At 53.6% G+C, this 22,369-nt stretch overlaps 6 protein-coding genes across 6 annotated transcripts; 1 reads left to right on the plus strand and 5 right to left on the minus strand.

Moving 5' to 3' along the window:
• Positions 1 to 1,436: 1,436 nt before the first annotated feature.
• Positions 1,437 to 1,820, minus strand: CPAR01_13392 (uncharacterized protein; the record flags this gene model as incomplete). The annotated part of the gene is made up of 1 exon (XM_060497646.1): positions 1,437 to 1,820. The coding sequence occupies one exon, from the start codon at positions 1,818 to 1,820 to the stop codon at positions 1,437 to 1,439; it is 384 nt and encodes a 127-aa protein (XP_060344039.1).
• A 662-nt stretch (positions 1,821 to 2,482) lies between these two features.
• Positions 2,483 to 3,999, plus strand: CPAR01_13393 (WD domain-containing protein; the record flags this gene model as incomplete). Its single annotated transcript, XM_060497647.1, has 3 exons — positions 2,483 to 2,520; positions 2,587 to 2,752; positions 2,821 to 3,999. The coding sequence occupies 3 exons, from the start codon at positions 2,483 to 2,485 to the stop codon at positions 3,997 to 3,999; spliced, it is 1,383 nt and encodes a 460-aa protein (XP_060344040.1).
• A 781-nt stretch (positions 4,000 to 4,780) lies between these two features.
• CPAR01_13394 (LITAF-like zinc finger domain-containing protein) lies at positions 4,781 to 5,394 on the minus strand (the record flags this gene model as incomplete). Its single annotated transcript, XM_060497648.1, has 2 exons — positions 4,781 to 4,855; positions 4,918 to 5,394. 2 exons carry the CDS (start codon positions 5,392 to 5,394, stop codon positions 4,781 to 4,783), a joined length of 552 nt encoding a protein of 183 aa, XP_060344041.1.
• Positions 5,395 to 7,361: 1,967 nt separating this feature from the next.
• CPAR01_13395 (sulfite reductase flavoprotein alpha-component) lies at positions 7,362 to 12,424 on the minus strand (the record flags this gene model as incomplete). The annotated part of the gene is made up of 4 exons (XM_060497649.1): positions 7,362 to 11,317; positions 11,374 to 12,131; positions 12,182 to 12,222; positions 12,272 to 12,424. 4 exons carry the CDS (start codon positions 12,422 to 12,424, stop codon positions 7,362 to 7,364), a joined length of 4,908 nt encoding a protein of 1,635 aa, XP_060344042.1.
• A 2,995-nt stretch (positions 12,425 to 15,419) lies between these two features.
• Positions 15,420 to 17,798, minus strand: CPAR01_13396 (tuftelin interacting protein 11; the record flags this gene model as incomplete). Its single annotated transcript, XM_060497650.1, has 1 exon — positions 15,420 to 17,798. One exon carries the CDS (start codon positions 17,796 to 17,798, stop codon positions 15,420 to 15,422), a length of 2,379 nt encoding a protein of 792 aa, XP_060344043.1.
• A 658-nt stretch (positions 17,799 to 18,456) lies between these two features.
• Positions 18,457 to 19,719, minus strand: CPAR01_13397 (NAD dependent epimerase/dehydratase; the record flags this gene model as incomplete). The annotated part of the gene is made up of 5 exons (XM_060497651.1): positions 18,457 to 18,755; positions 18,819 to 18,918; positions 18,971 to 19,143; positions 19,206 to 19,383; positions 19,456 to 19,719. 5 exons carry the CDS (start codon positions 19,717 to 19,719, stop codon positions 18,457 to 18,459), a joined length of 1,014 nt encoding a protein of 337 aa, XP_060344044.1.
• Between the last annotated feature and the right edge of the window lie 2,650 nt (positions 19,720 to 22,369).

The following is a 22,369-nucleotide window of genomic DNA, read 5'->3' on the forward strand; positions in this document are numbered from 1 at the left end:
TGCAGAACGCAATGGTATGCAGGCTGCCGGCAGCTGCAGGCGCAGTGACTGGCGATGTCTGTGGTGATATGGGCGCAAGAGGCTGGCATGACTTACAGAATGATGGCCAAGCTGAACCAGATCAGGTGAATTTGAGGTTGTCGCAGCAGCCAAATACTTGTTGATCGTCAAGCCAATGTGGAATTGGCAAGGTACCTGGCGGTGAGCGAGGTGGGTGGGAGCTGTGAAAGTATCCTTCGAGGTATTGGAGATTGCGAGGAAGGTTCCTAGCAGTATAGGAATAGCAATAGGTATGGGGAAACAGAGAGATGTGAGGTATGTGCGGTGATGGTTCTCGTGGAAACAAGGGACCGGGACTGGAGGAAGTCAAATCAGGTCTTTGAGATGACAGAGAAAAGGAGGCTAGAGGTAGTTCCCGTAGTGTGGTTGTTGCAGGTGAAGGTACAAAGCCAACGTCGCCAGTCTGAGGGTTGTGGAATGTGGAGGAAAAGTACGGCTGGGGTTTCTTTTGTTTGTGCTGGTCCGAAGAGCACAGGGAATTTTGGTTGTCGGGACAAGGGCGGAGGGGACGGGCCCAGCAAGCAGGTGCTTTGCTTGGATTTGGTTCACCGTTCACCTCAAGGCTTCTGTCAGGGTTGCCAGTTGGTGGGCGCCTGCATTGGGCGCCCTTTTCTCCCTGTTCCTGGCCTGACGTGTTTGTGTGTGTGTGGGGAACACAGCAGATGGGCGCGCATCGGGCAATTGGGCATGAATATGATTGGGTCGCTGGTCTCCCGGGTCAACACAGATCACATGATGACTTTCAATTCTCTACCACTCGATAAGACTTGATAGCATGGATGGCGGGGCATTGGCTATTCACCTACCTTCACCTGCCTTCACCTTGGCCTCACCTTGGGCTTACCTTGTGTGCTTGTTCCCTCAGAGCCTTAGTCATGAAAGCCAGGTCCGGCCATCTAGCCAAATTGCTTCCTTTTTCCTCTCTGCTTCCAGGCCCAAGCACCCAAGATGCGCTTGCTCAATTTGCGCATTAATGGCCGTTATAAGCCACTCTAACATATCCACTCATTTAAAGATAGCAAATCATGCCATGAATCAGGCATTTCCACCCTGAGGCTTGCACGGTAGTGTAGTAGTTTGCCCCCTAATATTTAAGCAATGATGCTGGAAATGTCTTTTTGCCAAAGAATCAATTGACCGAATAGACTGTTACGGCTGGTTGGCTGTGACAGCTGCAAAAGTGGCTGAACCACATGTTGACGCTGAAGAATCTCAGGCCAATGAAAGCTCTGTCTATTGCCATAGAAACGGTCCAACACTGTGATGTCATTGGGGGAAAGAGGGACGTACAACTTCAGCCCTCCATAGTACCTACCTGAAAGAGACCAGCTGGCAATGCACCAGCCACACTACCATCTCTCAAGCCCCATTAGTGCCTATGCGCTGCACCAGCCACACTTCATTCCACCCCACCAAACATGGTTGACCTCTTCTCTCCCATCTTTTCCCTCTACCCAGTGCCACACGCATTGAACACTCGTCGTCGTCGAATAAGTTTCCCCAGGGTCCCATACGCCTATACAGATACAGCGTACTCCATACAGAATATCTGGGACTCGCATATCGGAGGGCCCCCGCCAGCGCCATACGCACCGCCTCATCTCCCACCAATTCTTCAGGGAGTTCCCTACGCAGCCAACGCAGCCCGAAGCACATGAAACATTTCGCCTTTCCGGCTCATGCCCACCTTCAAGCGTCATCTTTTGGCCGAGCCTCGCACTTGCACCCCTCGTCTCGTCTCGCCTCGCATTCTTGGACATATTGTCTCCCCTCCAAAAAGTCACTGCTCCTAGACATACCCACGTACTCTGAAAGAGACAACTCGATTCAATCCTGCAATCTGCTGTTGTAACGCACAAAGATATGCTGCCCAACGCCTGGGAGCCCAACCCCTGACTGAAAACACCCGCTGAAGGAAAGATACACACACAGAGAGGAACTATCCACCCTTGCACAGCCAAAGAATATCGAGAGCTTGGACACCAACAACACCGACACCGCCTTTACAACTCCGCGAATATCTGCCACTTGGCCCTGGTCCCCGCCAATTCGACCCTGACCTGCCTGACCTCTGCATCCTGCCGTCGCTGCAATAAAATATCCGATTAACGAGGCTACCAATTCCTGTCCTCCCCGACCGCCTCCGAATTTCCATCAGCCTCGTCTTTACTTCCGGCCAGCTTCTGCCACCTCCGATTGCACGTGGCGCGCCCATCGCGGTTGCTGCGATACCACCACCACCACCACCGACAGACGGAGCCCCGAGCACCGCCTTGCAGACGCACCTCGATAACAAACCACCAAATCACACATCTTTCGTTTCCATCTGCTCGTGTGTGCCATCTTGTGCCACCAGTGCCTCTCAACTTTGTAATTACTTGCAAGCAATCCGTTACTTACGTAGCTTCCACCGTCTGTCAGGATGAGCCAAATTCTCACCCCTCGGCAAGCAGAGGAGCTGTAGGTTCCCACCCTCTTCGCCCAAAGAGTGGCCATGGACGCGACATACTGACCAGCCGGTGGCAGGCACAAGGCCATTATCGCATATCTCTCCTCGAGCAACCTCCCTAATGCTGCAAATGCCCTCAGAGAAGAATTGCAGATTGGCGACTCTTTCGACGCCGCCACTTCGAAGAAGTATGAGGGATTGCTGGAGAAGAAATGGACCAGTGTAGTGCGGCTTCAGAAAAAGGTTCGTTTCGTCCGTAATGGCCTTGGATGATTGCTTCCAGCGGCGCTGACCAACATTGTTCTCTCTAGATCATGGAACTCGAGTCTCGAAGTGCTTCTCTGCAATCAGAACTCGACAATGCGACACCAACCTCACTATCTCGACGGAATCAGGACCCCACCAGCTGGCTGCCACGTTCCCCCGCCCGACACACCCTGCAATCCCACCGCGACCCGATCACCTGCGTAGCATTTCACCCCGTCTTTTCGTCGCTCGCCTCTGGCTCGGAAGACTACACCATCAAAATCTGGGACTGGGAGCTAGGCGAACTCGAGAGGACGATCAAGGGACACACAAAGGCCGTCTTGGATGTTGATTTTGGAGGACCCCGTGGTGCGACGCTGCTTGCCTCATGCTCGAGTGATTTGACCATCAAGCTATGGGACCCCTCAGACGAGTACAAGAATATTCGGACGTTGCCTGGCCACGACCACAGCGTCAGTGCGGTTCGATTCATTCCTTCGGGAGCCGCAGGTGCCACGGGAAACCTTCTCGTGTCGGCGAGTCGTGATAAGACCCTACGAATCTGGGATGTGTCAACGGGTTACTGCGTCAAGACACTGCGCGGGCATGCGGATTGGGTACGAGACGTCTGCCCATCGTCGGATGGACGCTACCTCTTGTCAACAGGGAACGACCAGACGGGCCGCCTTTGGGATATCAACGCCTCAAATCCCGAAGTCAAGTTGATGCTGGTTGGGCACGAGCACGTTGTAGAATGCTGCACGCTCGCACCGCCGACGGCTTACAGTCACTTGGCGTCATTGGCCGGCCTGAAGAAGGCTCCGCCCGCAACGAACACGGCCGAGTTCATGGCAACGGGCAGCCGTGACAAGGCAATCAGGTTATGGGACGCTCGTGGAAACTGCATCAAGACTCTGCTGGGACACGACAATTGGGTACGCGCGCTGGTTTTCCACCCCGGCGGCAAGTACTTGCTTAGTGTGTCTGATGACAAGACTTTGCGATGCTGGGATCTGGCGCAAGAGGGCAAATGCGTCAAGGTTCTGGACGACGTCCACGGCCACTTTGTTTCTTGTCTGCGCTGGGCCCCTGGCATTGCAAGGGAGGCGGCCACCAACGGCGATGGTGCCAATGGTGCCAACGGCACACCGAGCAAAGCGGTGCCAAAGCCCCAGGATGTCTCAATACGCTGCGTCATCGCAACGGGAAGTGTCGACCTGAATGTGCGCATATTCGCCAACTAAACAGCACCCTCACTATGAGGTCATTTGACGACAGATGACATATGGGGCAGATGACACCACAAGACAACGTCACGACGATTGCCGAGGGCGACTCGCGCCATGGTGTGTACATCGTGTGTACACGGGATGCTGAGTCGCCAACTTGAGTAATCGCGACGGGAGCAAATACAGGATCATGGCGTAACGATTCACACGAGAAGCATGGGCAAACCGGAGGCAGGCGTCAAAAGGGGTCAAAAGTACGGCGTACGATCTGACGATTACGTGATGCCTTCGCTGATGATATAGATTTTAGGAGAGCTTGTACATGATCGAATAGATACCCGCAACATGTCCTCGCTGGGCTTTCAATTTGGCTCTCGCCTCAGATGAGGACTAGTATTTGACATGATGTTGAAAGGGATGATACACAGTGGACGACTACTGTATGGATAAACTGCATGGAGAATGATGCCCCGTCAACGATATCCCGGCTGTGGCCATACGCTCGGCGCCCAGCTCTAGAGGTTGAGTGCATACAACGGCAAAACTGTAGCGCCAGCAAGTGGAAACCTTTGAATGAAATATAATGCAGCCGCTTCAAGCGCGAATTCGTGTTCTTAAAGAAAAAAGACTAGAATGGGTATCCTTTACGCCTCGCATAATCAGACTGGTTTGACCCCCAGAATACTGCTCTAGCCCATCCACCTCAGCCTGGGTCAAATTATCCGCCGGCTTTCGTAGCCCAACGACCGCCCCTGACTAGATATGTTGCAGGCTCCTATCCTGCCCGGGCCATCGCCTAGGCATTATAAGCCTGGTGCCAATGGACTTCAGTTCTACCGCTGCGGTGATATGTCGCCAACGGAATTCCACACTGTTATTTTTGTTAGCCGACGACCCTCCTAACCACCTCAGAATACAGATGAAGAAGCATACCTTGGAACACTTATGCCTCGCATCCTTCAACGAGGAAAAGAGGTAGGGAATACACCCCAAACAGCTCACAAAGCACACCAGCGCAGCGAGAGCGTGCGTGAAGCCGCCAGAGGAGTACTCCACCGCCGTGACGCCGCGGGCGTGACACTCGGGACACTCGACGGGCGCCGGGTGGGGGCCGAGGGAAGGCAGCGGGGTGCCGTAGGGCTGGAAGTTTTGGGGCCCGCCGGTTTGGAGGGGGTAGCTTTGCGGCGGGACGTAACCTCCGTAGTTCTGGGGAGGGGGCGGGCTGTGAGGGGATGGGCCGCCGTATTTTGGCATGGAGGTGCCGGTGGGTTGGGCGTTGAGGTGTGCGTGTTGGTGTTGTTGGTATTCTGGGGGCGGGCCGGAGGTCGTGTAGTTGTCTGACGGGTTCGGGTCCGGTGTTGGGATGTTGGTTGGGGCCGGGGTGGCGGGGCTGTGGGTTGGTTTGTCCATTTTCTGCTTGGGTCGAGGTTTGTGTTTTGTGTTGTGTTGAGAAAGAGTAGGTGAAGGGGGTGGGTTCGAAGAGAGGGAGTGACGTGGAGAGGTGAACCAAAATCAACCTGGAAGTGGAAGAAATGAGAAGCAGGTGACGAGGCAAGAGCATTCGGGCTGTGGTGACTTATATCCAAACTCTACGATGGGTGGCACTGCCTTCCTCACTCTTCCTACGCGCACTCCGCCCAATGACACGAATAGAAAAGTAAACGGGTAAGGGAGGTGCCGTAATAACCTTGTTTCTCTGTTGCCTGTCTCTACTACTGTGTACACTCACACCGGCGTACCCGGGCACCGCCGCCGCCGCTTGCTTCCGTCGCTTGTCTACTCCATTTTCCGCTGGAAGATCAGATGGGAAGGGTAGGTAGAGGGGAAGGGAGGCAAAAAGGCGTGCATGTGCATGTGCTTGTGTGCATGCGAGCGAGCTGCACCGGACGCAGGCACGGCGCAGCCCTGTTTGGATGTTCAGATGGGATGTGAGTGGATGGGACAGTGACAGTGACACCCCGACACTTACACGAGTCCACTCACTCACGGAACACAACCGGGCCTGGGTGGATTTTTGCGACTACATATCATGTTGCAATTGTTACGAATGGCGAGACCGAAGAACTCCTGCAGCCTTCTTTGGCACGAGATGGAAACAGAGGGAGTGATTGAAAGTGGGCTCTGCAGAAGCTGTAGAAGAGCAGAGAACACAGAAAGGACCGGGCAGTCGGGGGGTATGGACGCCATCGGCCGGGGGTGGTCCTTGTCTGGCAATCATGCTGAGACGGGGACGGGCACGATGGACGGGCGATGCTGCGGCCTGCCAGCGTGGTAGAAATGCGGGACGAGACGGGTGCGTGCCAAGTGGACGGGTGATATCATGGTCTCCTTGGTCTGATATCCCCAGTGTGCTAGCAGACGGACTGAGAGAAAGACACTGGCAGGATTGGCGGTCGAGGGAGCTTTGGACGTGGCGATGTCATACTCGCCCGGGTTCCTCTCGTTCCTTGGTAGGTTGACTGGAGATGATTGGAGCCAAGTGTGTGATGTGCAGTTCGTCGGCCTGGGCGCGGGACCGGGCTCCCAAGTACTCCTGTACCTTTATTACCTAATTAGGCACGTGGCGGTGTGGAGTGCAGAGCTCAGCCACAGTCAGGTGCGTCAGCCACTTCTGCACTCGCCACACTTGAGACGATCTTTGGGCCGGTCGAGACCCTCTCCTGTACTTTCATGTTCCTTCATAGATTGCCTATGGCTTGATCGTTATCACCTAGTTTTGGTTGAGAACGATAGATTGAACTCGACTCTTCCACTAATCAAAGTATTCTTTGAGAGGGCCGTTGCGATAAAGCAGTGCTTGTTACATGCTCGGGCAGAAACCCGTTGACTGATGGCTTGTGCTGACTTCAGTGCAGTGTTGTGGATGCCTGGATGCAAGAATCCTTCGATCCTTATACTACGAAAAGACTAGAAGATGTCTTGTGACATTGGGCGCTTCTTGTTGTAGACGAAATACTGATATGGCTTATCTGAGATAGCCATACACATTGCAGCTGGTACCTATACTAAAATGGCATCAAAAACAGATGAAGCTTGAACTTCTGGAGAGCCGCAAGGCCACTTCTCTTGATATGTTTCCAACATTGGGATGATACTATCACAGAGCATCCTTCAGTGAGTTACAACAGCTGAATGGCATAGACCACGCTCATCACCGTTGGTACATGAGACGTCTGTACATGTACTATAGCTGCAGTGTGCAAGAGAATCTCTGCATAGTACTCAATTGAAAAGCCAGACAGTCGATTACATCTTCGTTGGTCATCATAAGAGTTGCAATTAATCAATTCGATAACATGCTACATATCACGCCTGCGCTACTAAACCCATTTTCAGATCGCTCCCTACATACTCATCTCTCCCCAGACCATCCGAGTCTAAAACGTTGGCGCAACCCTCATCGGCTCCTGGTTCGCCACCAACTCCCTCAACTTAAACGACCTCAGCGTGCTCGTCGACCGGTTCCGCGGGTTATGCGCTGAAGCAGCCGTCTGCGCAGACATGCGCGCCACCCGGCCCTTCTCGTCCAGCGACAAGGCCGGTGACGCGGGCGACGACCCGGCAACGCTCCTCGATTTCAGGTTAAGCCTGCTGACCATGGACTGAATCGCCGTGTTGGGGTCCAGCGGCGGCGTCGCGATAGGGGTAGGCGGGTAGTGGTGAGGCATGCCGCCGTGCCCGTGGTGCGCCATCATCATCGGCATCGCACCATGCTGCCCGTGATGATCGTACTGGTGATGCGAGAGCGACGAGCCGGACCGCGAACCCTCTGAGCTGTTTGTGCCGCGCCGGTTAAGCATGATGCGGTTCATCGACTCTTCCGCCAACGACGGCGTACGCGAGCGCGCGAAGCCCTGGATATGTAGCGCGTTTGCGGCCGGGAGACGGCCCCGAGTAGGCGAGCGGCTCGAACCGCGGCTTGAAGGTGGCGTCGTGACCCCGTTGGCGTGGAACTGCGGCTGGTTGGCCGCGACCATTTGCTCAAAGGTCATGTTCAAGGGCATCGGTGGCATTTTGCTCAGGCGGCGGATGGCGCGCATGTTCTTGTCGATGAAGGTGGACATGCGGTTCAGGGCGTTGCTATTTTGGTGGGATTCGAATGCAGTGGCGCCGTTGAGGGGTGCCTCCGTACGCACGCGATGTCGCTCGTTGAGATGCATGTTTTGCTGCTGCTGCTGTTGCAGCGGCGGGCTGGGGATATGAGGCGCGTTGCGAATCGTCTGCTGGATCTGCGAGAGAACGTTGTCAAACACCACCGTCTCGCCCGCGGCCGCGGAAGACTTATAGGACGGCGCGCCGCCGATGACGGTGCTCTGGGTGAGGATGAAGAAGGACCCGTCGCGGACGCGGCGCTTGACGAGGTCCCAGCGAGTGCGGGCCGGGTTCCGCTCGAGTTCGGGGTGGTAGATGGAGCACTGCGCCAGCTTGGAGTAAAAGACCTCGAGGCGCTTGGCCATGCGCTCGAGGGTTTGCATGAGGAACTGGCAGAGAACGGTGACGCGCTGGGACTGGGAGGAGGACTCGAGGTTCATGACCGTGTCGAAGGCGTCCATGCCGTGGCAGGCTTCCTCGCGGATGTCTTCGAGGAGCTCAATGTCGAGCTGGACTGACTTGTTGGCGTAGTCCATGATGCCGCGCTCCATTAGGCGGGCTGGTTCGCTGTCGCAGATGAACTGGCCGATGCGCGAGACTTCCTTGGAGGTTGTTACGGCGTCCGTGGAGGTTTTGGCCCTGGCGATGATGCCGAGAATGTCGGGGAGTTTGGTATCCGATCCGACGGACGCGGCGTTGGCCATCGTGAAGGAGAGCTTGAGGACGAGTTCTTGGAATTTGGGTCCAAAGAGGGCAGAGAACCCTCCTTGGAGGAGGCGGGATTGGTATTGGTAGAAGATGCGCACACCCAGCATGTTGATGAGGCTGCCCTGGAACCACAGCTTCGACGAGCCGAGGATGTCGTCCATTTCGAATTGCTGGGAGACGAGTGTCTCGACGGTCGTTCGCAGGTACGCCGACCACATATCGTACAGACCACTGATCTCTTCGCAGTCGTGATACTCGGGTTTGGGGGTCAGATGGCCGATGAAGTACTTTGTGAGCAGGCTGGCCACCTCCGGGTTGTTCGTGTGCGCCAAATTGTCGAAGGATTTCGTGCAATCCACGCCCGCATTCGACCTCATAATCAGGGTGCCTCCCGGGTGCATAGGGGAGAAATCCGTAACGTCATACACACTGCCATGAACGGCAATCCACATCCTTCCTCCAGGCCTATGTCCTGTATGAAGGGACAGCTGTGAGAGTGGGATGGTGGGTCGATTACAGGGGAGCGGCTTCGGAGTCATAAAGACGTCCAACATGATCCGCCGCTCGGCAAAGGCGGTGTTGATGATCAGATCCGTAGACTCCATAGTCGCCGTCCGATGGTTATAAATGGCCTTGCGCAGCCCGCTCATGACGGAGTCAAAAACATCAACGGAGCCGCAGATGTACAGATACCCTCCAAGGCCACCTTGCTTCTTGGACATGACCAAGTCACACACGCTAGCTCCCTGCTCTGCGATGAGCGAGTCGATGTATCGTGGCTCAGTACGGCGCTCGATGAGGTCTCTCATGATGGGGTCATACGCAAGACCGCGACTATCACGGGAAAACGCGAGATGAACCTCCATGAGCCCCGCATTTACGTATTGACGGAGCTCATCCTCGTAGCAGAACTTTTCCCGGTTCTGGACACCGAGGAAAAGCATGTTCTTTCCGACTGAGCGGCCAGCACGAGCCTGCCAGAAGCTCCTAAAAGGGGCAATGCCACTGCCACCGGCGAAGAATGCGCAGGGGGCGGCGCCATCAAGAGGTAGCTGGAAGGCGATTGGTCTGGAGATCCCGACGAGCAGTTCGTCTTCGTCGGCGATGAAGTCATCCGGTGAGCCTACGGGTGGGTTGAGGTAGCCACTGCTCACGCCCGATCGTGAGATATCAGACTTCCCGGCAAACGTGGCGCAGAGCTTGTATTCTGCCCGTGAGATTGTGAGGTCGACGGTGCTTGGGAGAAGCTCCTCGGGGTAGTTGGAGATGGAATATGTGCGCGGGATCTCGACCGAGATGAGGTCGCTGAGCCATGCCACATCGTTGGAGAGGTCGAATGCTTGGTCCCAGATGTGTGTCGGAGTGTCCATGACAGCGGCTTGGAGAAGGTCACCCAGTGAGCCACGGACTGGCCACTCCTCAGTCGCCAATACCTGGAGCACAGTGTTCGACGAGGCTCTCAGCATGGCGTGGATCTTGAGGACGAGATCCTGGGTCAGCGGTGCCAGGTGACCTCGGCGGAGGATATCCTTGACCATGAGTTTCCTTGTCTTTGTGGAGGTGCTCGCAACGCCGTGATTAGAGACCGTCTCCAAGTGCTCCGCAAATCGAGACCACTTGCGGTCGAGAAGAACAGGGCTTTCAAGCATCGTGTCCAAACCGAGCGCCGCAGCTACCTTGGCACATTCTTCCCAACTGTTAAGGGGCATGATGGCGAGTCTGTCACCCGGCTGGAACGTGATGCCAGTGTTGTGTAGGTCAAGCGTGACCATGGAGATTGACCGATCATGATCCGAGTCGACAAAAGATCGAGAGAGGATACGCGACTTGTACCGACACTCCTCAAAGGTTCCGCGCATCTCATGGGGTTCGACGGGAATGTTCCCACGGTAAGGCTCCAGGCGTTCCTTCATGGCATCCGAGAATTGGCGGTGCACCTCTTCCCACGGCCTTCCCGAATCATCAGAGGCGCCAGAGGCACCGTTCGTTTCCGTCCGGCCAGTCTTGGAGGCGACTTCGAGGATACCAAACACCTTATACCTATGTGTGCCCATAAAGCCTCGCTCGCCCGTGTACGCCTCGATAATTCCATCCAGGACGCCCATGAGTCGTGGATCTCCAGACTCTCTGACATACTCTGGAATCCGATAGTGGTACTCAACAGAGGCGATGAAAGCTCGCAGGTTAGACGGCAGCCATGCGCGTAGGTGCAGACCCTCGTTGCCGAGGAACGAATCGTACTTCTTGCGCCCAAGGAAGGCGTCCATGAGAAGATACGGCGGGAACTGAAGACCGGAAGCGGCAGGGCACCTCTTGGACAGCGGCGCGGAGAACTTGCCCCATCGCACCCACTCGGCCGCCGAGACGTAGTTGTCGCCCGAGTTGGGGTTGGTTGAGATGGAGTGGAAGGCGTTCGGCATCCTCTCGAGGATTTCCTTGAGTCTTATCATCTCCCTCAACAGGCCCTCGTTGTTCCGGTTCATGACATGCTCTTGGCAAGCGGCTATGGCATCTGGGCCGTGTTGGAAGGATGCTGCACACATATCAGGTCAGTGTCTTGGGGATTATTGCGATGGTATTTGGACTTACCCGAAGTGTCGGCACAGCCTTTCAAGAAAGCAATCTCGGTACGCTCTCCAAACATGGGCCACCGAAGATCGGTATTGTCGAAGCGGCCAACATATGGGTAGACGGAAGTCGGATCGCGCACTTTGATGTTGTAGGACGCTTGGTCGAAGAAGGTTAGGTGGGGAATAGCCCGTCCCATGCGTCGCGAGACCTGCCAGTATGGTAGTCCGATGGTCCTCGGGATTCCTACAAGTTCCGGTCCGAGGTCGTCGCTCATTTCGACGCGAGGCTTGGTAGAGATCGAATTGATGCTGACACCGTCGTATCCATCATTCTTGTCTTCGTACCGATAGATGGAGCATAGCATGCCTAGAGCCACGATAGCAGCCCAGAGGGCTTGATCAGGAACATACTCCTCGGTTCCTTCGACGAGGGGAAGAGCGGCAACCGACTCTCTAACGCGTCCCCGTGAAACACAGCCGGGCATTCTCTCGCAGAGATCGGACCAGACGCGTCCAGGGCAGTTGGCGAGGGCTCCGGCAGCTTCGTTCGAGTCGGGTGCGTTGAAGCCATACTCGGCGCTGAGGTATCCGTCCTTCCATCCACTTTGAGGCCCTACCTCTTCGGCTCGAAGAATAACTTGTCGAGCTGGTGCACCCAAGGCAACGGCTAATAGGTCTCTGTCATCGGCAACGAGAGTGTCGACGTTCTTCACTTGGGCGATGTGGTCCGCTGATGGGATGTCCGAGTAGACAATTTCGTTGATGGCCTTTCTCTCCCTTTATCTTGTAAGTAGCCTGTCCGTAACATCTTGAGGAGGAGGTCTTACCTAGCACGCAGCCACTCATCAACGTCTACCCCTCGCGGTATCTGATACTGTTAGCTTTGATGAAGGTCCATGATCGAGACAGCAACTTACATCAAAAGCAGCATGAAGATCTCCTTGCTGAGTATACCCTGAGAAGGAACAACCTCGCGGTCCAACCCGTCGATTCGCTGTTTGCCCATGTGCACCTGCGGGACATCTTCCACCACCCATGGACCCAGACACGGGACACGATCGCTCAGACATGATTATTAGAATAAAACACCAGGGACCTGCCTCTGGACTAAAGAACCAGATTGCAATAGCAAAGCCACCTGGGCAAAAAAAAAGAAGGTAAGGTGCCGTCAAGGCAGGATGAAGAGAAAAGACAGACGAAAGGTAAGCAAAGCAAGCAAATTCCCACGAGACGTCAGCCCTAGAAGACTCGAGATCATCCTCAGCACCAAACGGGTCGACAGACGAGAAGTCGTCGATATGTACCCCCCAGACAGCTTGTCAGATGTCCCAAAGGCAGGTTGACTTGGCCGGGGTATGTCGAGCTAGTGCCAACTTGGCGGTACTGGGCCCAAACACGATCCATGTTGCGTGGAATGGCACCGGTAGGAGTAGACCAATACAGCCTCACGCTAGTGAATTAACCGTATTTTTGAGACGGGGATGGGGTGAGGAGTTCTCGGCCTGGAAGGAAGGCCGCTCCTGGCCGGTCTCAAGACGCGGGAGACCATGTGGTCACCGAGACAAGGGGGGTGATGGCAAGTGCCGTGCGATCTGGGGATGACAGGATTGGACAGCTAGGAGCGCCACAGAATAGAGACATGAAGCTGAAGCCCGAGAAGCAATTTCAGGCGGAGAGAACACACAGGGAGAGACGCCAATGAAGCTATTCGGGGGCTAGTCTGAACCCCCGCCAGCCCCTGTTTTGGGAGACGATGAGACGATGCCAAGTGCCGCACAACGTTGTAGGGGCCCGTGCTGGTGGAGCCTCAACGATGGTCTGAACTACAGATGACAGGTCCGTGGCGTTTGTGAGAGACGCGCTGAAGGTGATCATAATGATGCTCGAGTATCATCGATACGTGCTGGACTCAGGTGGCGGGTAGCATCGTTGAGCAACGTCTTGCTTCGCCATGCTAATTGCACGTCTGGCTGGCGCCTTGTCTTTTTGCCAAGAGCTTGATGCACCTATAAGTCCTGATCAGGTCTTACTCGCCGGCCGCTGAGCTCAGCGGGAAATGGTGTTAAACGGGGTTCCATCCCAAAGCCATACTGAGATTGTAAACCCAAAGTTACTGATAGCTCAACTGGTGATGGCCGCGTGCACGCTTACCGCCGTATCTTACCTTAGCTCTATGCGCTATTGGGGGCCAGAGCTATACTCTGTACCCTTCCTGGTTAGGGGGCTTGATCGTCTGGTACGGAAATTTCTGCGGGACATCATCACGTCGGATCATGGAAGTATGATCATCAGATATTCACTCGTCGCTCGGCCTTGGGTGGTGAGTTGATGCACACAAGCCGCGAAGGATTGTTTGGTCAAGGACTGGAGGTATACCTCGTGCCATGATCCATCGACTTTGGCGTTCGTTTCTCTCATAACTATCCTCCGCGTTTCCGAAGTTGTCCGTCGAGCCGGACTTCGAGATTGTCAATGAACCCCCAAGGACGCGGGTGTAAACACCCAAATAGGCTCGTGCCGCTGTTAAAGTCTTGTCTTGCGGGTCTCGTGGAACCATATTGACCCGGAGTATCGCGCTGCCGGGCAGAGCGAGATCTGGCATGGGTTATGTGGGCAAGCCATCGCATGTTCAATACAGTGAAAAGGGGCAGTGCCTGTCCGATGTCGCCGTCAACTGAACATTCATTGAAGAGGATTCCCAGAATCCCAGTGGCTTGTGCTAGTGTAGACTGGGGCTCATCCGAAGACAGTCCGTCTGGGTCAGAGCCAGGCTGGGTAGAGCGCTCCACAGGTTTCACGGCTGTCGATGTTTCGAAATGGTGACGTGGGCTCGAGGAGAGGAGGATGAGGACTCGGGTCCTGGGGAGAGGGAGAAGAAAAGTGACCAGGGTGGAAGACGTGGTAGCCTTTAGGTAGGGGTGGTAGGGGTGATGGAGGGATGAGGCTCCCACTTCCCGAACCTTGTTTGCTTTTAGCTCTTTGGCTTTTCTTCAGCTCCTCCTTTTCTGATGAACGGGTGGCATTTACATGATCGCATGTGATTGGCCCTTGAGATCGCCATGTCCAGGGGTTCTCGTCTCAAACCGACTTCAGAAATAGGCGCTCACCTCACCATCTTGGCCGAATCGGATATCCTGCGTGAACTAACACTGACCATAGTTAGCAAGTGACAGCCTTCAGAAACTTCCCTTTCCCCTCTTGAGGTCGGTCGACGGCCGCCGGAAAAGCTTGCATTCTCCCTCGAGGACATGTCGCACTGCCTCAGCTCAACGAAGCATCTCCGTCAAGGAGTCATCGCGCAGAAGCCTCGCTCAAAAGCCAAGGTTCTTCCTCTCATCACCATTGACACCTCTGGGCGTTTCTGTCACGTTCACTGACGATCAAGCTCGCGTGTCACAGCGCCAAGGAAACGCCCCAACTTCAAGTGCCGCAGGAAACTACCTATAGACCGCCAAGTCCAGCCATCACATCTCGAGGAAGTCATCAAACGGTTTGTCTTTCTCTACTCAACGATCATGGCCTAGCGGATGAACCTTCACCATGAGCTTGGCTCGTGCTTGACTGGTGCTTGGCTGCAACGACACCTGTGTCCCACGTCTATGCTTCCTTGCTTATCCTGTTTCTCTAAAAGCTTGGCCTCGAGCCTGCTTGTCGCGTTTAGCTAATGGTAACTCCAAATGTGATCATCACCCCGGTCATTGGATATGTAGGGAGGGGTCATATCCGGGAGAAATGTCCGGACGAGTCCTGTGGGATCAAGCTTAGATGGCATGTGCCATGTCAACTGCATCCGTGCGAAACGCGATCGAAGAATTGAAAATGGTTTCGAGATCAAGCTCTCTTGCATGGTCACAATAACATAGGTTCAATCCAAATCGATAGTCTAAGTACCTCGTAAGATGGGCACTTCCATTTGCGGCACTACATGAATTAAGGCCATACCATTTCGTCTCACGACTGACTGTATCCAAGTGAGAAAGGGTGCTGTCATTGCGCGTTGCAAAAGATACCTTCTAAATGATGATCCTAAAGCTTAAGCTGCGACTACGATGCCAGCGTCATGTTTTACAATGCCTTCTCAATAGTGCCCATGCCCTTGTTGAACTCTGCTTGAACCGACTTCAAGTTCTTCACAGAGTCGGGCAAAACGTCGTCTCTCCACCACTCATACCATGCCATGATCTCCTCGAAATTGGCATCCTCCAGGCTAAGCCACTCACTCAACTTCTCATGCCACAAGGGGAACACCTCTGTAACAATGACCTCGCCCAGCACCTTCGGCGTCAAGATATCAGACCACTCGACAACGCCCGTGAGCATAGGCAGGTATGGCTCCTGGTCGCTCGGGTCTACTCTAAAGTTCTTGCGCAGGTATCGTCCCATAGCAGGCAACACATGGCTCATGATCAAGGAGCGCCATTGGTCACCAAGCACATCACGCCACTGTTCCAGGCCAGGGATCACGCCGCGATCGAAGTCCCAAACATCAATGAGCTGTCTGTACTTCCTCCGTACTTCGGCAACCAAGCCGGTGCCCTTGGGCTCCAGGTGATACGAGGGCAGGTACTGAAGCCAGGGGAAAAGCCACAGATGAGGCAATTTATGGCTTTGTCTCTTCTTTTTCGGGTTCCATTCCGCTACGGCTGTTTCCAACTTGCGGACGACGGCATCGAGGAACTGGGCGCGAACAAAGGGAGGCAGCAGTTCTGCCCATGCCTCTAATACAGCCAGTAGCGGTGCGGGGTTAAAAACATCCCAATCCCGGATGGCCGACATGGCTCTTGTGTACCACAGTTTGTACATCATGGTTTCGTAAGGTGTTGTCGCTTTTTGATGTTGCCGGTATAGGTCGTTGCTGTTCAGACCAGTGGATTCCCACTTGTCCAAGGCTTTGTTGCCCTCGCCAGGCTTCATCAGTAAACTTCCAAGACCCTTAAGCTCAGTAGCAAACCGCGTAGGGTCCTCCAGTAGGTTCCAATCGGGGTCGCGGAAGAAGGGGTAGATGGCAGCCACCGCGAGGTCCGAGATTTCGTCCGTCGCTGGCCCAATATTCTGAACGGCCTTCTCTAGACAGCGAATGACGTCCTCCCATTCAGTAGCCAACGGAAGCTCGTTGGTGACAATGTTGGAAAACAGTTGCAGTCTTCCCAAGTCTGAGGCGAGCTCCGCCATCTCCTGCTCTCTTTCGCGCAGTTCCAGATCTACCCAAGTCTTTCGCTCTTCCAGGTTTCTCCACTCTTCCGAAAAGGCTGCTAGGTCGGCATGTGCTCGCTTCACCAGCTTCCGCGCAGCCACCAGCTCGGGAGATTCGACAACTGCGGCAGAAGTGGGCGTCAAGAGTCCAGAAGCAGTCGTCAGAAGCTTGTTCCCGGGTCCGGTCATATCCAGGATAGGCGCAAATGCCTCTGGGATGTGGAGTCCTGGGGCAGACTTCTTGATCTCTTCCGCCGTCATGTACTTGGGCTTCTGTCGTTTGGGAGTGCTGACGCTGCTGCTGCCGCCTGCGCTTGCGATCTTCTTCTTCCTTTCTCGCTTTCTTTTCCGTTCCTCTTCCTCCGAGTCGACTACTTCCTCGCCTCGTAGTTTCGCTTGTCGCTTCTCCTCCTTCCTCTCGTGCTCTGATTTTTCTTTGACGGCACCTAGACCGACACCCTGTGGTCTGAGGTGAGCTTCGATGATAACGCTTCGACCTTGTCCTTCTTTTCCGAGACCTGTTCCTTCTTGATAACCCATCTTGGCCATCATCCGCGCACCGAACGATTTCGGGTTCGGCTTTCCTTTCGCTCCCTTTGCGCCAAATGCGCTTGGGCGGGCCATCTTTGGCATCGAAGGTGTGTCCTGGAGGTCGGGGTTCAGGACCGGCACGTTCGCAGACGATGGGACGAAGCCGCGGCCGAGGATGTTCTTGCCATCGAACTTTGTCTTTGCGAAAGATCGTGCTGGGGCGCCAGCTGCCTTCGCGTCCTCGTCACTCTCGTTATCGTTCTGTGCGGGCTGAAATCCCAGGCCACCGCGGGCTCCGCCAAATCCAAGACCAACCCCTCCGACGTCATCCTCGTCGTCTTCATCGTCATCGGCATTGGAGTCGTCCGAGTACTCCTTCGTATTGGTGTCCTTCGCGTCGTCATCGTCATCTTCGTCGAGAGTAGTTGTGCCGGTAGAAACAAAGTTCATGCCCTTGCTGCGGAGTGTCTTTTTCTTCCATCGCTTCCCAGGACCGTCATCTTCGCTATCTGACGCAAAGATTCCGAGCGCGGCGCTTTCCTTGGTGTTGCCGACGCGACGGCGCTTTCGTGGGTTCAAGTCGCTGTAATCATCGGCTTGCGACGGGTCTGTGACGGGGGCTAGGTAGTCGTCTTCTTCCTCGTCCTCTGATTCAGAAGAGTAGTGAGCAGCCGCCTTCTTCGTCAGGCGAGAAGGGTCGAAAGTTGGAAAGCTGGCCATGCTGTTAGCCAGGCTCAAAGCGGCGCAAAGAGGTGTTCGTACGTGAAAGACGGCGCGTTGCTACTTTTTTGGAGGAAATGCATCATTCAAGGCACCGACTCCGAGCTTCAGGCGGGTCCTTTCTTTATCTTATCTACACGTGACCCGACGCCTACCTTACCCAAGGTACCTCACCTCACGCAGTCAGATATCGCGACTCATGAGGCCAATTGCCTTACCTACCCCCGAAAACAAGTCGAGGCAAGGTATCTTTAGTAACAAAATTCATCTTAAATTCTCCTCTGCATTGTGGTTTAATTACAAGTTTCGGAATAGCTTCACTTTTGGAATGCAATATCTACAGCGAATTGAGTTAGTTTGACCATTAGAGTCCTCTTAGACCCAAAACTATCAAACCTCGAAGGAATCTGGGAGAAAAACTATCAATATATATACAAGTAGCCATATCTTAGGATTTCCAAAGCTTTCAAGTATCTCTAACATCAAGCGTACGTATGTGGAATAGCATTTGTTCAAAATTTGTGAACATGACAGTTCTTGGTCTACGTAGGTATTCAGATATACCCGTTCTCTTTCCACCTTATCCTCGCTGCCGAACCCGAGCGAAGGCCATTTAAGAAAATATTTACTACTCGTCGGACATCGCAACCCCGCAAGCCTACAAGTCACGAATTCCCGCAGCCAAACTCTCCTTCAGCGGTGTCCAGCCCTGACCAAAGTACTCCTGCAGCAACTTCTCAGCCTTGGCCGCTGGGGGAAGCTCGCTGATATCACGCCCCTCGTCCGCCTGCTTCTCCGGGATCAGCTTGTTGTCCGGTCTCAGCTCACGGAAGGCGTCAATGAAGTCGGATGCGTTGACGGGGTGTGCTGAGGCCCAGATTCTCTGAGACTTGACGGGTTCGGCGAGCAGGGCGATGGCGTGGAGACGCGCGACGTCGACTACGTCGACGTACCACTCTGTCAAAGTCGTTAGTCTGGCGTACATAAAGACGTGCCGGATGAAGGCGAGGTGAGACTTACGAGGCATAAAGGCGTTGAGCATGCCGCCCTGTCCCTTGAGCAGATCACGAGCGAAGCCCATGGTTGAGCCACCGATATTGGGGTGGAGGATCTCTCCAGTCTACGAACCGGTTTAGCGCTGTCATCGCAGTGATTATGGACATAATACTCACATTAAAGTTGGGCAGGATGGTGTTGAACGAGTATCCAGGCTTGTTCTCCTCAATCCACTTCCACGCAGCCCTCTCGCCCTCAGCCTTGGAAGCAGAGTAAATCGCGCCGGGCTTGATCTCCTTGGGCGTGTTCGGGTCCCACGCTGCCTTGATAGCAAAGTCGTTCCAGGTACCTGAAGGAAAATCAGTCAGCATCACGGGAGGATGAATTTCAGTTTCTCATGGCACAGCGTACTTTCGTCAATGTGCATCTCCTTGTTGGGCTGAGGAATGACGGCGGCAAAAGCAGAAGATGTGAGGACGAAACGCTTGATGCTCGAGTGCTTTGCCGCGGCGGAGAGGGCCGTCTCAGTCGCCTTTACGACCCAGGGGATGACGGCTTTAGGGTCATCACTCATTGAAATGTCGGACGCCTATTCCGCGTGGATCAGCCGCTGGTTTCCTTACTCTGATTGATCTGTCAGACTCTCTCGATAATCACTTACCACATGTGCAACACCAGATACACCAGCCATGGCCTTGCCGAGAGCCTCCTCGTCCTCGAGATTGGGGACGAGGACTAATTCAAAGGCGTCCTTGTCATATTTGCTGTGGAAGAACTCGCTGAGCCACGGCTTCTCTGATCGAACTGTGCCGCGCACCCGGTAGCCGAGTCCGAGGAGGACGTTGATCGTGTGAGATCCGATGTATCCATTAGCTCCAGTGACGAGGATGAGCGAGCCCTTCGGAAGTGCGGTGAACCCAGACATAATGTTCAGCTACAATCGAGAATTGGGTATGATAGCAGATAGGGAATGTTCAAGGGAGATCTAGATAGATATGTATGCTCAGGATGCTTTGAAGTTGAATTGACGGTTTGACTAAATGGACTGTGCACATATATATTCATCTCATGTTGTAAACACCGACGGGTTTAAATCCCATGCAGGCGGTGGGCCGTGGAGAACGGCAAGCGGTCCATTACTAACATTCACAGATTCCACTAGAAGTGGATTTGCTTAGAAGCCAACGACCCCTCCTTCGAAGCGGTGGTCTAAAATGCAACCAAAGACGCAGATGTGGACGCCAAATCGACGCTTGGATAATGACGTATGCATGACCACCCTGTCTAAAGCTCTTGGTCTGCGGTAGCCTAAGCCTTTGGTTGTCGATTTAATCATCCCCCGGTAAGGTAGCGGTCGCATTTGCATCGAGCGAAAGCGAGGGAGCCTATCCGCCCACGGATTGGCAATATCTCTTGGCGTTAGACTAGATAAGGTTGATGGTTGGGGTGGTTGGGTGGCTGTCTGTAGGTTGAGTGTTGGTTTGTGGCTTATGAATCGTGCATGCAGCTCGCAGCATGTTTCCTAAATTGGCTACGGTGCTGACATGTAGTTGAATGGTTTGAAATTCAACAGGTGAGAGCAAGTGAAGGCAACAAGATGAACAGCTTAATAATGCAGGATCGCCGTGGCTTTTAGTTCGCAAGAGGGATTCTCGAGGGTATCATGAGCAGCCTTACATGCTAATCAAGCAGAAACAAGCGATGAAGTGGTTGAACTCTTTATGGTCAATGAATTGCTATAAGAAGGAAAAATCACCTTCAGTCACATCCCGCAAACTACTAAACAGTCGGTTGATGAGCTAGCTAACGCTACGCAGTGGTTCCCGCACACTTACAACTCTCTTTACTTTTAGAACTCATGTGACGCGAAATGTCACTGGTTAGCTTGTGAAGTAATTATCAGCCGCAGTGTCGGCATTTTAACATTGAGTTCTACGAGAAGCACTTGTAGACTACGGCTTGCTCGAGCAGCTTGAGCGTACCGAAGTTACATGTATCAATCTGACCAATTACAATTTCGTCTCGGTGCTTACTTACTTCAAAGCTGAAAGCTGAAAGCTTATGCAAGCCGTCTAAGCACGACGATTGCTTTGGCAGTCCTAATAACTCAATTATATGAGAGATTCGATCAATGGCTTCAACACAAGTCTGCAAGGTATGCCTCTCAGAGCTGAAGGCTCTGGTTTAGATTGATAGAGAGACAGCCAGACTGCCAGCAAGACACGTCTCTTGCAAATGACTTGATTGACAAGCCTACGCTGTCTGTCCTGTAGTATACCACACTTTGCATGGCTTCCGCCTGACCTGTCTAATACTTTATACAGTTTTTTGCATCAATGACTCGGAGTAGATGTGAAGCGGATTTTCTCCGATACTTGGGCTTTTTACTTGAATATTGCTTGTCCGTGATAGAAAGGACCTTCGTCCTCTGAACAGAAATAGAATGGCAGCCAACTACTGAACAGTATTCTCTGTCATTCGTCAAAACGTTTCTTGACCCGGGAAATATTATGCGCAACTTGAGTGTTCTGCATTGAACAGGCATCCCTACTATCTAGTTGCTTTATGATGGTGGGAATCCCATCCAGTGTTGAATGACGTTAGTGAATTGACCTCTAGTTTTCTCTAATGCCAATGCATTTTTGAGTTTTCAATCAAATGTGTTGAAATAACTTAGAATGGTGATAATATGAATTATGAAGTAATAATACGTGATCTGTTACTACGTTACGTGCTGTGGCGATGCATTGACGCTGACGCTATCCAGCAGTCGATGGGGTACTGGTGCGAGTTCTTTGATGGCTCACAGGAACTTGGGATGACCAGGCATAGCTATGGCCATGAAATTATGCAGACATGTTCAAGTTGTATATTAAGATCCTCCAGTTGCCAGAGATCGGGTATGGATCTGTGCTCCACGAAACTCGATCGTCTCTGTAACAATCTCACGTGCCCCAGTTGAGGAAACGGCAACGGCACTCCAACGGCTAGATGGAAGGGTCGCTTGGACCACTTACGTTGGGGAATGCCAGGTGGTTGGGGAAGTTCGGGGAACAAGTCTCGGGGGGAGCATCGGCTGACAACGTGGGAAGGATTCTGCAGGGAGGGCTGGCAACGTGGCAAGCCGGGGGTTGCAGAAGAATGATGCCCGGCGGCTCAGGATCGAAAGGTCCAGCCCATTTTGTAGGTATGCTGGTCTCGATTGATAATACATTCCGTCCGCAGCATTCTGGAGTGATGCGGGAGAGCGAGAAGTCTTGATCCCGTTGGGGCTAATTGTACGGAAATAATGTAGATGGAATGCGAGCATAGTCGCATTCTTGGGTGTGTGTAGGTATTGGGGCGTGGAAAGAGCTCACATGCTATTTGGGTAACGTAACGGTACACATGACAGAATGGACAGAATGGTACAGGAGGGGATGAGCAGACATGAGATGAACAAGGCCAGCCCCTGACTGTCGACGAAATCTACACCGGCCGGCAAACGAGCAGTGACACGAAGAAGAAATCCTACAAATTTCTTTTTCCTCCATCCCTTGATCCCCTTTTTCTCATAAGAAAATAACGGATCTGAT

Source organism: Colletotrichum paranaense, assembly GCF_030867605.1.
Source record: "Colletotrichum paranaense strain IMI 384185 chromosome Unknown Scaffold_12.1, whole genome shotgun sequence".
NCBI classification, from domain to species: Eukaryota; Fungi; Ascomycota; class Sordariomycetes; order Glomerellales; family Glomerellaceae; genus Colletotrichum; species Colletotrichum paranaense.